The sequence below is a fragment of the Pyxicephalus adspersus genome, chromosome 1 (genome assembly GCF_032062135.1).
Source record: "Pyxicephalus adspersus chromosome 1, UCB_Pads_2.0, whole genome shotgun sequence".
Lineage (NCBI taxonomy): Eukaryota > Metazoa > Chordata > Amphibia > Anura > Pyxicephalidae > Pyxicephalus > Pyxicephalus adspersus.
The window spans coordinates 120,965,143-120,981,002 of NC_092858.1; the positions used below are offsets into that span (position 1 = coordinate 120,965,143).

Below are 15,860 nucleotides of genomic sequence, written 5' to 3' on the forward strand. Positions count from 1 at the left end.
CACACATAAAAGTGATATAGATTGCATGCCTGAAGTACCAAAGCAGATTTTAACTGATTACTTTCAACAGAGGAAACATCAGACAATTTAATGTTTTGGCTGCTAAAAGATCAAACAAGACAGCTATGTTTTGCATGTGACTGCAGTAGCTTTTAGCTGGAGGGCATATAGCTCTTTATGAAACTGTTTCTTTACCAAAGCTAGACAAATGATCTTTACCTGCATACTTGTCCATCACACAGTAATCAGGAGAATTCTCAAAGTAGACAAGGTCCTTTTTTGTGGGTTTTCTGAAGTCTTGATTGGCTACTGTGAAGCTAGTACCATCTTGATTCATGGTGACCTGAATTGCCCCGTTGTATTTCCTTCTGAGATAGTCCCCTGTTTTTCGAAAATCTGACATGGCTCGCCAACAAGTCCTTAATGTGCATGACCCACTGACCCCATGGCACTTACATTCAAGCTTCATAAAACGTTTTACTGCCTGCAGGAAAAAGGATAGGCATTACTATGTAACTTGTACATAAAACAACAGCTTTTAAAGTACGTATTACTTATCCAGTACTATACTATTCCAAATGTCATCTCATTAAAGCAAGTGACCATACACAAGAAAAAAATAAAACTTCAAAACTATTATTCTGTATAAAAAAATCAATCGACAAGGCACAGTTTAGTTTGCCTTAACAAAACCCTTCCTACCATCTTTTTGTTTCAAGCTTTATAAGATGTAGATAGATTGGCTTTAAAATGTTGGTATGAATGGTGAAAAAGGATCTTATTGTAATTTATAAACTTAAATTTACACTAAGACCCTTTTCTGTCATTCATTTTCTTAATTTTCTCTCCCTGTAATCAATGATTTTTTTTACACCTATGTACTAATACTAAGTCTCATTTATGGGGCAGCCTGCATAAACTGTATTTCATTATATAATTATGTCATGGTAAAGTTTTTATAAAAAAATAAAGTATTATACCCTCAAAAATAAACGTTGGGCAACTATGCATGAAAGCTATTTGATATATAAATCCATGACTGATGATCCATGTATGTGAAGTGTAAGCCAGTTTATTTAGATTTGTGTCCATTCAAAAACAGTACTTCTGTTGTTAAAACACTAGTTACCTGTAAAGAATACTGTAAGGAAAAGTCTAGATACAGCACATCCACTGCCCCCTCTTGTTCCAAGTTTCTGCATATTTTCTCACAAAAAAGGAGGTTTATTCGCCAACATCTGTCTTTCATAAATTTTTGCTGGCTATCACCTATGATAATATTTTCTATCCTATATTCTTGCATGTGGCAATTTTACCAACCCTGCAAACATCTTTCCTACACTAGAGGTTAAACGTAAGGTAGAGATATCAGGTAAAGGGCAACATTTATTTTACACCATTCCATTAGTGGTTAGTCAGTTTAAGAGCTTCTAAAAACAGAAAAAATGACTTAGAAAGTGAGGATATATGGATTTAACACATGTGATCCATATGCTTTTTTTCTAAGTGATCTTGTCTATTTTTTTTTTTTGGATACATCCTTGTAAGACTAATGAGGTTTATTGTAATCAAATCTGTCTGTACCATGCAAATACTGAATGAGCAACTTTTTGTACCTTTGTATAAACCTTTAGAATACTTTGCTTAGCATGTCCCAGAATTTGGTGGACTACTGGAATATTTGCTTGAAAATATTTATGCTGTATTTCTTTGTATAGGAGCTCAAATATATTAGTTAGGGGTCACAATTCAAAGAGGGCTTTGACAAGGAAGTTTGGGTTCCACACATATTTATAAATGTATGCTAAAACCTCTGTTTTCAATGCAAACTGATGAGGAAATGTGATTTGTTTTTCTGTTAGAAAGCTAATTAGTATGCAGTGAAGAAGTGTTTGTATTGTTTATTGTATGAATAGCCCTTTCTATGTACACCTTGCTAAAAAAAAAAACTAGTCCAAAATTATCTTTATAACAAAGAAAAGCCACGAAAATGAGGGGATCCAAGGCAAAACTGGGGGGGATTCACTAGTGTTAGCGGTGTAGCGAGTGTGATCATATTGCTGCTCTTTGACAATTTGCTGTATAACAATGGATGTCTGTGGTTTTTTTTTTTTTTGTCTTGTCTGATTGAGGCCCCTGACATATGACAACTATATGGTAAAGGTAAGCTGAATGAAGATTGAAGATGAATGTGTATTCACTCCTAAATTCTGCCTGATTACCATGGTCAATACCCAGCTTTTGTAGCCTGGACAGTTATTACAGCACCAAATGTGTGTATGCCGAGACTTTAAGATGTACACAACACTGGTAACTTTCTAAACCATGTGCAGAACTGTATTGCACATAGTAGTTCCAGCCTCTTGAGACAATACAGCGATCTTTATCTCTAATTGGAAAAAGGTAAGCAAATGCACCATAGGTGTGAAAGAGGCATGGTACCTTGTTTTAACCTTTGGGCAAAAAAAACTGTATACATGAGCTGTATGAATATGTTGAAGCAAATGGGGACTGGTCCAGTCTTGTGAGTGGTAGTACTGTTCTAGGCGGTATAGTAAACTATAGATGCTTCAATTTTGCGACCTAAGCAGCACCCTTGATCAACCTGAACAATGGGAAGAATGCTACCATAAGCGTCCCCCTGGAGAAAAAAACTTTTAAAGCCTGGCTTTCTATGGAGTTTGTGAGGCTATTTTGTCACAGATGATGAGTGGAAGAAAGCACCTTGTAGCCTATTCAAACTAAAAGCTGATGTTGGTCAAATATAAATAAAAATGTACTGCATAAATGTCTGGATATTTAAATGGGCACTGAACGCTTTGCTATACTAACTTCTGGAGACTAGGTAGAAGTAATGAAACAATCCACAGGTCTAAGCAGAACCATAATGTCTCATAACATTATATAGACAATATCATTTTGTAATTTCATCCACAGGGCTGAAAAAAACTGAAGTTGGAAAACTGTATGCCTTAAGGAGTTATAATTGGAAAAGTTGTGATTAGACAGTAAATATACCTTTTGCATAATCTTTGAGCCTTTGTGGTGTGATGGTGAGCTATGAAGATATGCTTATAATTGCAAATTAATGGCTGTTGCAGATGTACATCAGCACCTATGTCTAGGTTGTAAAGAATTGGCATTTGAATGTTGGCAGTTGCTTACTTTATTTGGATGGACTAGTATATACACTATAAAAATTAATGAGTTTACTCATTAAAACTAATAATTTAAAGAGTCACATACATATGTGAGTTTCAGTAATTACCTGTATTAAATTGCATAGATTAAATAATGTATATATACTGGACAACTAATCATTTGAGGTGTTTCAGACTGAACTCAATGCGATAGAAATGTTTCTTTTTTCTTTCCATTTATGTTATTTTTTAATTGGCTATTTGGTACAGTTCACTGCTCAAGGTATAATCTTTTTTACTTGTTCAGCTAAGGTAAAGAGTACATTAACTCTTGTTTTAATCATTCTTGACGTTAACTACAACACCTTGTCATATAGCACCAGATTATAAAAAATTTATTTATATATGTAATGGATCTTTCCACACAGCACTAACTAAAACTATAAATTGCTCTGGTAACCCTTAGTAATTAGTAAAACTATAAATGACAACACCATTGTATTAGGAAGGCCAGGAATCTAAAATATCCAATTTACAGCTGAAGCTACAATATGGGCATATGAATTCTGGCAGATTAATGTCTCCCATAACCCCCCTCCTCTTTAGATGTTATCTTATGACTCCCTTTGAAACGATAACTGTTTATTCTCTTTAAGCTAGAGAACAATAAATTACCTAGCATGGAAATATATTTATGGCACAAAATATTTCTGCTGTAACCTCCAGTGGTTTCTGTCCAAACAGCATTAATAGCTTTAAAAAAGGTTAGATCTGTTCTCCCCAATTTGGGACACATGGACACATCTGGAACAGGGAAGGGGTTAGGTTTCGTTCTGTTCTATTTTTTTTGTTTTATTGTGTTAGTGGAGAGAAACTACAAGTTTGATGAGCCATTTGGTTTAATTCCTAGATAAATCGCTTAAAGAACATCTTAAACACTATTGATTTGATCACACAAGATGATTTATCTGTTTGGTGAAACATTCCTGATCATTGTTTATGTTGGGAATATAATGTTCCTGTAAAAGAATTAAAGGTTTAGGGTAACTTACCATCCTTCCACAGCGGTTATTGTGCAGGTTCATTAAGGCCCGTGCATCCCTTACTCTTCTCTCCTTAAAATCCACAAAATCCTTGGCAAACTCAATCCCAAAATCGATGTTGTCACTACATCCTCCCCAGTCAAATTCTCCTTTTTTGTCTTTCGATCGCCCCCGCTTTTTTGGGTCACAACTGCAGGATTTCAGTTCACCTTGACTGCACGCTCTAGTAATGGCATAAACCATACCAGCATAGGAGATGGCATAGACAAATGCTGCTTCTCGACTACCTAGAAATAGGAAAATATAAATATTTTTATACAATGAGATCTTTCCATTAACTAAATAAAAAAACACAAGGGAAGCTGTAGGTTCAACAATTTGGGTACAATTATTTTGGCTTAGAAGCACAAATATCTTGCTGCTAATGATCATTATGTACATACCAGCCTATAGCCATCCCAGCAGGTGGTGGATTTGTACAGGTTAAAAAAGTTACGAAAAGTTTTTTAGACCAAGAGTGCTATGGTATGTTACAATTTATTAATATAAATTCTTATTGGCAGATTCTACAAACACAACTATGAATTAAAAAAAACACAGAATAATGGGGTTTACCTTCTTTTGGACTGTTAGTTTTCAAATTTTTTTTTATCAACAATTAAAAGTAAAATCAGAGAAACATTAAAAGACCAATTTACAAAAAGGTGTTAGGAGTATTTAAACCAGTAAATGGTGTGAATATTCAATCCAAATATCTAACTTATTTGGAGAGAACCTTAACCTTATACCTAGGCAGACAATTTGTGAATGCAGGCTAAATTCCTATTATAAGAAGAAGAGAGAGATTAGAAACAGGTAATGGAAACATCTGCTCTATAAAGGAAATATATGTTAGAATAGTAATAGGGGTACATATTCAGTAGGAGTCCACACTAGACAAATGTGAAATAGGTTCTCTGGAGTGTAGTAATATGTCCTTTTTGGTCTGACATTATAGGTTTCACATAAACATGTTCTGCTGACAGAACAGTTATATAATGACCATAAGGATATTAACTTTTGCAGCTGGATACTACTGGTTTGTACTTAATGTATTTTAATAATTTTCAAATATGTGGTCATATACAATATTTCTCTCCTGAATATAATGCAATGCAGCTGTGGAGCATCTTACTATCTTCTCCTGGGGAGATTCACTCAACTGATAGGCTTTTATCTTCTACCACTGAACATCCTCAGGAATAACATATCTCAAACGCCCCATAAATCAGTTTAAATAATGTAAATACCAACCTTGTCATGGAAGTGGTTTAATGGTTTAAAAAATGCGTTGTTTAATTCAAAGATATTTTTAAAAGTTTTAAAGACTTGTGAAATAGCAATACATTAGAAACATGAGGACATCAAAACCACCTGTCAAGACCAAGAACTGCATTTAGGACCCTATGTTTTAGAACTATGCATTTCTCCAGGAAATTAAAATTCTAACCGATAGGAGAGATCAGTTAACAGCATGTTTGAAGACAATCTAAAATATTTAACAGGCACACAAACCACTGGGGAGAACTTGTTGACAAGTCCTATAAATCTGATACATGGATTCCCATTACCCACCCACTTATTTTTTCCATTACACCATAAAACACTCCCCGTTATGTCACTGAAAGAAAAAGGGGTGGCTCTACATATGGGATGCGCTGGCACAGACTGGCTTTGACTGCACATGAATGTCATAAAACAAAGCAAAATGTGTTCAAAGTTGTAGCATAATTTTTAGTATACTTGATTGATAATTAGCTTCCCCTACAACTTTTTTTGCAATATTTAAACAGCTATTGGCATCAATTGAGCATCAATAATATGTTTGACTTCATAATCATAGCAATATCGGACATTCTGTGCTTTTGTAGCAGAACCATACCTAAGGACAGTGAAATATCTAGCTGCTGCCTTGACCTCCACCCTTTGCTCTTCCCACATTCTGTTCATTGCCAGGAGCTAAAGAAAATATCTAGTATACTGTATCTGTATTTGAATGATCACAAACTACTAGCTTACACAGGACAAAAAATAGTAATATACAATATGCATTTTCACTGTAGCAATTATCTGGCAGTGCACAGGGTGGCAACTAAGGGCATGAACTGAGAACCAGGAACAGATAGTTGTCACCCCATAATGTAAAAAATGTCTGAACAACATATATATTATTCTCTATATTCCTTTTTATTTCATAATTTATCACCCACTTCAAGCTTTAGGCTTTGAGATGAAAATGAAACTGTATTGTATATATTACTGGGCTCTCAAGAAATGCATAAAATCATAAAATAAAAGTAACATAAAATCTGGCATTAGCTGAATTCCCTAATTAGGTTCATTTCAACATATATTTAGGTGTCCTATTGTACCTCAAAAGATCCTAATCAGAATAAGTTAATTAAAGCTTAAACTATACTTTAGATCAGGGGTTGGCAAACTTTTATGGCCATTAGGCCATTTCAGGGGTGGGCGGGAGCACACTAGGCCGGACTCTGAGTCCTGCCTTAATGCCCCCCCCCCACCAGAGAATGCCCCCTGAAGTGATATCCCTCTCCTCCGTATGCATTGTGCAGGAAAGGGATTTACCTTTAGGGAGCATTCCCTATTTACCGCCGGGTGCAGTAAATAGGGGAGCAACAGCAAGGAGGCGGCAAGGGATCTCTGGCGGCTCCGGCTCGGGTAGTTCCTAACGCCCCCTGGCAGATCTGGACGGCAACCCTCGGCTACGAAATCACATTAGGCCGGAACGAACTACCGGCCAGGCCGTATCTAGCCTAAAGGTCTGAGTATGTAGACCCCTGCTTTAGATCATACCCATGGTAAGGGGCATGGCCACTTACTCATGGGTCCTTGTTAATTTAGTAACAGGATCTTGGTTGGCAGAGTTCTCCAAGACTGGAGAAGACAGTCTAGACTATCATGGAAGAACCTAGGTGATGCAGCAAATGGATTTCTTAAAAAAACATTTTCTGTTAGTTGGCAAATATTTTCAATTCTGGACCAGATCCATTCAAGGTTTGCCAGATCACCACATTCTCCCATGATAGCGCAAGTCTTGCAGAATGTTGTCTCTACAGTCTTCGGAGAGATTTAATAAATCAGGCCCATTATCTTATTTATACCATTTGTATCATTTGTCAAAATCCCTGTAACTAAGTTTTGCTTTCACAATGGAACCCAAAGAGCTCTGTGGGATAGTAAAGAAACAGTACAACATTAGTCTACTACCTTGATGACTTATCTAGTAAACTTTGAACTTTAGTTGAACTATATATTTTCTACCCAACTGAAACAATATTTTTTAAAACTGAATATCTTCATTCAAGAAAATATCTACAAAGTTCCTGTACGTTCCAAATAAATATATGCGAGTATTGCATATGAACATTCCAAAATAAAAGACTTAATTTTAATCTTAACAGAAACTGACTCATGTTTTGATTTTTTTTTTTTCGAGAAAGCTTTCTGGAGTTCCTTAGAGTTTGAGATTTCAACATATTTTCTTAGAGACAGTTCCTCTACCATACAAATACCAGATGCTTTCCTCAAGTCTTTGTCCAAATATTTATGTATCCAATTACTGCTTGGATATTTCACTGTTGGGTTGGGACATCTTCAACGTACACTACTTCTCTGTGCTGCAATAAGCAGGGATGGCTACTTGATTCATTTATGTTACAAGTAAATGTATAACAGGATACCAGAGAAAGGGGTAAGAACATGCACCTGTTTACAGGAAACAGACCCCTCTCCACTGACAGTCTCAATCTTTCTTAGGAAAATGTCTGCTACCACTCTCTGATTATTGTTTAGTTAAGGAGCAGTAACCAAGAACAAACAGTACTTTTTTATACTTTAAACCTCACAAATCAGTTGCAGATATTTTAAAATAATCAAAGAGATTAAAAAATAAAACTTTAAAAAAAGAAAAGACTTAAAATGATGATGTATGCCATCACGTACTAAGACTGTTTGTAGCACTTTACTACAGGTTTGTGGGAATGTTAACAAAAAGAATAACATACCAGTTATATCTAAAACTAAACAAGTTAAATCCATATAAAAGTAGTAATCACACTCACCATATACCAGGCAAAGGCAATATAGCTAATTAGTCTATGCTCCCTCCAAAGGCAGTGGACAGATATAAAGTCAAAGCATAGACCTGATTAAGGAAGCTTTTTCATCCGCTACATATAAATGGGCTCAGATAATCATCTAATTGTGGTGAGGTCCCTTCTTCTAGAAATCTGAGCCCGGCAGGGCAGTTATATATTTTGACTTCCATGTTCCTATTAGTTTGTCCATGGTTTACAGCAAGGGAGGAATTCCAGCTCTAAGATCTAAATCTAAGACTTCCCAAAGAAGAGAAGTTTCATGATGCAGACTTAAGGAAAAAAGGAAGGTAGAGCTGAGAAACTTTCCTTACTTTGCTGGGAGATATTTTGGCAGTGGTGTTTATGTATTTAATGCCAGTCATTGAGATCTCCAAAATGTTCTTGAAGAAGGTCTTTAAGTTGTGAATTTAGGCTGAATCACATTTCCCTAAAAAAATATTCTGAACACTTTATTAGATACGACTGATCAATTGCTTGTTAATCCAAATATGTCAGATGAGAATGGCCAGATTGATTTGAGTTAATAGAAAGGCAACAATAACTCAATGCACCACTTGTCAGGCCTTGAAGCAGATGGGCTACAGCACCAGGAGATCACATTGGGTGCCACTCCTGTCAGCTCAGAACAGGCACCTAAGGATACCATTTACAAAGGGTCACCAAAAATGGAAAAGAGAAGCATTCTCTAGTCCAATGATTCTCATTTTCTGCTGCAAAATTTTGATGGTGGAGTCAGAATTTAGCAACAACAACATGAAATCATGGTCCCATCCTGCCTTGTATCAATTGTTCAGGCAATGGTGTAATGGTGTGTGAGATATTTTCCTGTATCTCTTTGAGCCCTTTTGTTCTAATTGAGCTTGTTTTAATGCCACAGTCTCCTTGGTTATTGTTGCTGATCATGTCTATTGCCTTATGAGTGCAGTGTACCATAAAGATAAAATGCCAAGTCACAAAGTTTTATTCATCTCAAAATGGTTTCTTGAACATGCCAATAAGTTCACTGTACTCAAATAGCCCCCACAGTCACCAGATCCCAATCCAATATTTAATATGCTGGAATGGGAGAGTCACATTTTTGAATGTACAGTTGACAAATCTGCAGCAATTGCACAATGCTATCATGGCAATATAAACCCAAATCTCTGAGGAATATTTTAGAATTTCATTTTACTGTATAAGTACTCTCTTTAACAGAAAAATGAGGTTTAGTTGTCTTTTTTTACCTTCGAAGTTCGCTGTCATCACTCTATATACATAAACAAAATATAGCTTCAGCAGGTGCTGAGCAGCTACTAGAGCTCATTTTTTTTTTGTTAATCACTTCTCGCATTTTATTGATGTGGCTGTTCTATTGTCTGCTACTTTCTAAACTTTCGGTAGTGTTTCAGGCTTTCTGTGCACAGCAGTTTGCTGCTCCAACCCTCAGCCCCGATGTCACCAGCTGCTGGGGAAGCCTCATGCAATCTAACTGGAAGCAAGCCTGCACACAGTCAGTGACAGCCTGCACTGGATTGTGCATTGTAAACAATCCAATTATGTGAAGTGTTTAAACTTTGTATTTAGCTGTTTGCCTTAGGTTTTACTTTCTACCATCTTTTAATGGATTCTGGCAGTAAACAGCACTCCTTTTTGTAACAACAAATGAGCTCATGAGCCTACGTACATCTTATCCATTTGGTACATTATTAAAGAATAAATTTGTTGCTTTTGTGGGATTGGATAACTTATTGTCCTTTGCTAACACTTTGCCTTCCTTAACAATATGAATATTGGGGCTTTACTTTATGTTATTATTCCTTATAGTCATACTGGGCTGAGTTTTCAAAATCGACTCATTAATGCCAGCTTGGACAACTGAGCTTTTTTAGTTTACCATGTCTACTATAGATTTTTCATTATATCATAAAAAGTTGGCCAAAACACATTAACGCACAATAATTACAATAAATGTACAAGATCTGTACAATGGGCCTACCAAGTCCCTATCAACCTTTGGAGGAACTCTAGTTCCTCCAAATGAGCTCATGAGCCTACATGAGTCTAGGTTTTCACAGAACCCTGGTTGGGAAACACTTATGTAGACAATTAGGTTTTTTTCTTTAAGCTAATGAAAAATCTAAAGATGATAAAAGACTAAACATTTATGTATATGTACTGTAGTTAGTCCTACAAAGAGACATGTAGTGCAAGTACCTCTCTACCCCAACAATCTTTGTATTATACATCCAATGAGACAGGCCTCTAATACTTCATAGTGTAGATAGTTTTGGCATTCTGAAAAGTTGTATGAAAAATCTGTTTTGATAGCTAAGACATATTATATTTTAAATAGAATTACATTATTGTAGCAGTTGTTATTTTAGCAGTTATTTCCACTGCTATCAGTGGATAACAAGGTTCCAAATGTTATCACTTTAAAATAAAAGGTAGCATGATATTACTTGAAGACACACTGCAAGGATAAAACAAGGTAAAGTTACCAATAAAAGACAAATCTCTATTAATGACAAAAACCTAAATAATTCCAGTTCTAAATAATTTAGTGAAGAATAGGGAGCACTGTTCTTCGGGAACATATTTTGATACTGAGATTTTTGTAATTTATCATTCATACAGCCAAAAAATTAGGTATTGAATATAACATAAAGTGAATATGTTTCTCTTGGAACAATATTTTGTGGCTCATTCAAGTGTTAATGTCTACACAGCTTGATCATAGACAATGCTCAAAGCTGCTGAATTCCGTATAAATATCAGGTTCTGTATGATCACTCTTAATGCAAACAAAATTAGTTTATTGGGCTGTAGACCCATGCCTACTGACAGTGACAGACAAGGCTATGGGTAAATTTAGAACAAAAAAAAACTAATGTGGTGTATCTAGACTTTGTATATTACACTGTATTGCTTTGTAGAATGTTGCTAGAATTATTTGCCTTTTATAGATAGAGCAACAAAATAATGTTAAAACTTTCTAATGATTAACACCGTGGGACATTACAGTTATTAGCACTGGTTTTTAATAAGACTGCTATTGCAGGTTTATTTTTAGGCATAACAACATACTTCTTAGCATGACTCTCCCAAAGACTGTGTGGTCTCTGTCCAGGGTGCTGCAATTCCAGCGATGATGTCTGAACTGATGCTGGCACTCTCTGATCCACTCCTTGGCTCCCTCTCCAATGGCTTGCATAATATCAGGGTGCTTTTGACACAGTTGTCTCTGCCTGGTCACCAGTCCTGGGATGTTATCACAAATGACGTGTGCTCCAAGTGCACCAATGTACCTATGGAAGAGAAAATACATATAGTTATGTTTCTTTTAATCATATTTTTTTTATATATTCCTATGTCAAAGCCAAACATACTGTCATTTTGCAAAGGTACTTTCAATTTTGTTGCAGAGGTCCCTGCTCAATGTTAATATTAATTATTGTATAGTTCATTAAAAATGTGAGGTTTTGTATTTCATTTGAATTATCCATATTATAAGAAAGGTTTGTTGGTCAACACAGAAGTAGGTACTGGTATTAAAAAATTATTATTAGTAGCAATAATTGTAGTACATTAGAGTGGAATATTCAAATAATAATGTATTAGTTTCCATTATCTATATAAATACTAACCAACAGTTTACATGCTACATGGTTCTGAACCATTGACATTAGCCTGTCTTGCTTACAATATTCCTGCATAGTCTTACATAGTAGAACAAAAGGTGGGTAGAACCTAATTACCTGTAAGTTTTTGAATTTTGGAAAAAAAACTAAAGTCATCAGCAGCACAGTCTTCAGCACAGACCCGTAACCTTTATGTAGACTATATACCAGGTGGTATTTATAAGAGAACCAATAGATGCAAGGTAAAAAATATAAAGATAATAATACAACAAAACTGTTGAATTGAAAAAGTCTTGTATTTCACTCAGTTGCTCACTGCTCAAGGAACACCTATCAACCTCTTGAGGAACCCTAGGTTTTCATGGATCCCTGGTTGATACACACTTATGTAGACAATTTGTTTTTTTTTTTATTTAGGGTAATGAAAAATCTAAAGATGATGAAAGGCTAAATATTTATGTATATATACTGTAGTTAGTCCCTTATATTTGCATCTTGGCCTGAAGTGGACTGTGAAACTTTGAAAACATCAGTGCTGTGCAATGTAGAAATTGTTGACTAGGGTCAACATAGAGACTTCTAGAAGTGACACGTAAAATACACATTTCCCTCTTTGGGGATTATTACATGTACTTTCAGAACTAATTTGAATTCTGTGAACCATAAACAGGATAAATAGTACATTGAAAGCATAACATAGTCATTTGGTGAATGCAGTTTGTAATCTTGTTTTGCCAAGCAATTGTTCTTTGAAAATGGTTAAAAAGTATTAGAACCTATAAAAATAATTTAAAAAAATCATATTTTGCTTGGGAAATAGGCAAATGTTCCAATGAAACTTTGATCTAATTGCAGTTTATAAGTATTCTTTATTGCAACATTTAAAAAAATTGTATACATTTAAAAAAAGTAACTTTTTGGATCTTTTTGGTAATAGGTTTTTCAGAGCTTAGTGTTAAGATACCATACACAGAAAATTAGCAAACATGCCTAAATATCGAACTCATAACTTTCAGTGTTCCTACATTGGTCCTGATTTATTAAAGGCTGGAGAGAATACACCTTTACCAGTAAAGCTGGGTAATTGAGCAAACCTGGAATGGATTTCCTAAAATCAAGCTAGTTCTTAGCAAATTTTTTCAATCATTGATCAGATCCATTCCAGGTTTGCTGGATCACCCAGCTTCACTGAAGAAAGTGTATTCTCTCCAGCCTTGGGGAACTTTAATAAATCAGGGCCTTTGACTTTTGACCACTAACAGCCTATTCGTGTCTCAGTGGTGATACCAACAAAACGCATGTACTGAGCACAGACAAAAATACAGCAAAATAGTTTATAGAACTGAGTTAGAAGTATAAAAATATTAGCGATAGCTGTGGTATGTAGAGAGAGTTAGTAAATTTAATTTATTTGTCTTGTAAGAATAGAGATGGAACAAAAGAGCCCCCAGTGCACACTGTCAGTGTGAATCCCTGTGACTGATGAACCCACTTGGGGACTGTGTCAAGTTCTCAGTATCCTCAGAAAATGGAGATAACTGTTTGTTACAGATTTATTACATGGGAGCTTTGTTTAATGACACAACTCTTCCTTACTGGCTCTGGGAGAAGATGGGAAGGCATACAAGACAGAATAGAGGAGCCAGCCAAACATGTTTATCATATTAAATATGGTGTGAAGTTTATGGTGAAAACCACCAAAATGTGACTATCTGTAAATAGATATGTTTTGGTTTTAATCCAAGTTCACACTATTAACTTTCCTGCTCCATTCATCTAAGACAATTCTAAACAGCTAATGAACTCCTACTAATGGAACACAGACATGAATGAATATTTATGAAGAATAGTACAGATGATTTTCCGAAGAAAACATTTTGGAACAGTTGTGAGATTTTCCATATCTGTCAAGTGTGCTTGGCCAGGAGTCACAGTTATCTAGGAAGAAATAACGGTATTTTTCTCTAAAAGCTCCACGTGTCATGAAGATGATGCAGTCAGTAACCTCGGTGTGAATATATTTATGTATAATATATATTTTTAATATACTTATACATCTTGGGGCTGTTAGAATGGCACTGGAAGAGGTTTACTAATACTAGAAATACCTGCTCAATTCCAGCACAGCAAAATGAGTGACTGAATCTTGTAGTCTTAAAAACCTATTGATAAATATACATTACAGAATATTATTCCCTTTATTTATTGTAGGAACACAATATTCATATATGACCTCCAGGTGCTTGCAAATGCTGCCAGCTATGTTTTTAATTTGTCTCAATATGTATCTATACCGAAAACTTTTTTTTTTAGCTTTGGATATACTAGGAAAGAATTAGAATGTTTGCCTGGTTTTACTGTAGTGGGAGGCTTTATTGGACACTGGACAAGTGAGTTAAGTAGGAGAATTCTAGAACCTGTGCAAGTTAGCTACTCTGGATTCTTCATACTGTACACTAAACTCCACAACTGCACAGCTCAATGTACAATATGGGCATACCTGGCAGCTGGGAGAAAATAAACTCTCATGTGCAGGAATTATATCATTTCAGCCTGGCTAATCAAAATGGGCAAAGATCCCGAACCTGGAGGAGAACTGGGTGAAGATGCTGGCGAAGGAGCGAGGGAAAGTGAGTTAAAAAATTGGGATCAGGTATATAGGCTTATTTTATTGCAGACGAGACAGTCTGTCTGTTGCATTGCAAAAATTGTCTATTTGCAACCATTATTTATCACCTTAAGTTTCATTTTAGGCTACCCAGCATGTCCCAGGATATAAATGAAAAGATAATGACATTGCCATCACCTAGATGGGGTGGTGGAAGCCAGGGGGTAGGTTTTTATTTTCCTCTACAGGTGTATGTATTTTTAAGATTTAATATGGTTCCTCGCCATGAGACCACACTAAAAAAGTGTGCCTTGTTATTGGAATATAGAATATATAAAATAAATTAGTGTGATTTAATATATATGTCTGGAGCACCGCTTTAATACTACAAACTACGAAAGTTAAGTTGCTTAAACAGTCCATCAGTGATTCCTTGGAATGCTGGCAAAAACGCAAGGTCAGATGAGGATGGAAAGTGCAGAGTACTAAAGAGCTCACATTAGAGAAGACCCGTGCAATCTGCTGAGAAAACTGTGAGAAGCAAACCTGCTTTAACCACTTTATTTACAGAGATAGAATAACATTTAATAGTGTTATTATTATCATAATAAACCTTAATATATTGATTAAATAAAAAACAATTAAAATATAACTCTTATGAAACAAAAATTTTGTTGTGCAATTGTTTGGAACTATATAAAGACTAAACTTTTAGAATGATAAATGTATAAATCTAAGATGCTTTCAAGAAATGGTTTATAGCAATATCTGTGTTTTTTTTCTTTTTTGATGAATGATTAATATTATATTACCACATAAGAATTTACTAGTGCTCTGTGGATTGTGAAACACAAAAGCAGCACAATGTGCAAATACAATTTGAATTATCATAAGCTGTTTTTACACTTCTGGCAGGTTTATTTGCTGGTTTAAACTGCCTGTTACTACTTAGAAAGAAAGACAGTCAAAAAAAAAACTACACTAAATGTATTTGCATACACACATCTTATTCCAGACTATCACAGAAAAACCTTACTTTTGCAGTGGTAAATATGCTGGTCCTTAAAGTTAAAGAATACAGGTTCTTGTTATGGCAGAGAGTCTTTTCTGATTGACAAAAAACAGGTACCAAAGCTTTATGTTCATCAGCAACCATGCAATCCAGTACGTTACTTGATGTACATATATCTATTATTAGTATTACTAACCAGTATTTATATAGCTCCTACATATTACGCAGCACTTCAAAAAGTACATAGTCTTGTCAAATTAAATAGTAAGAAATA

The 15,860-nt window shown here is 35.2% G+C and overlaps 1 protein-coding gene across 1 annotated transcript in view; it reads right to left on the bottom strand.

The window, feature by feature from the left end:
* Positions 1–15,860, bottom strand: part of WNT2B (Wnt family member 2B) — a 41,874-nt gene that overhangs the window by 4,656 nt on the left and 21,358 nt on the right. The window contains exons 2-4 of the mRNA XM_072425708.1: positions 11,413–11,633; positions 4,193–4,470; positions 220–484 (exon numbers count right to left, since the gene is read on the bottom strand). Of these exons, the coding sequence (XP_072281809.1) occupies positions 220–484; positions 4,193–4,470; positions 11,413–11,633 (764 nt within the window). The remainder of the gene's footprint in view (positions 1–219; positions 485–4,192; positions 4,471–11,412; positions 11,634–15,860) is intronic.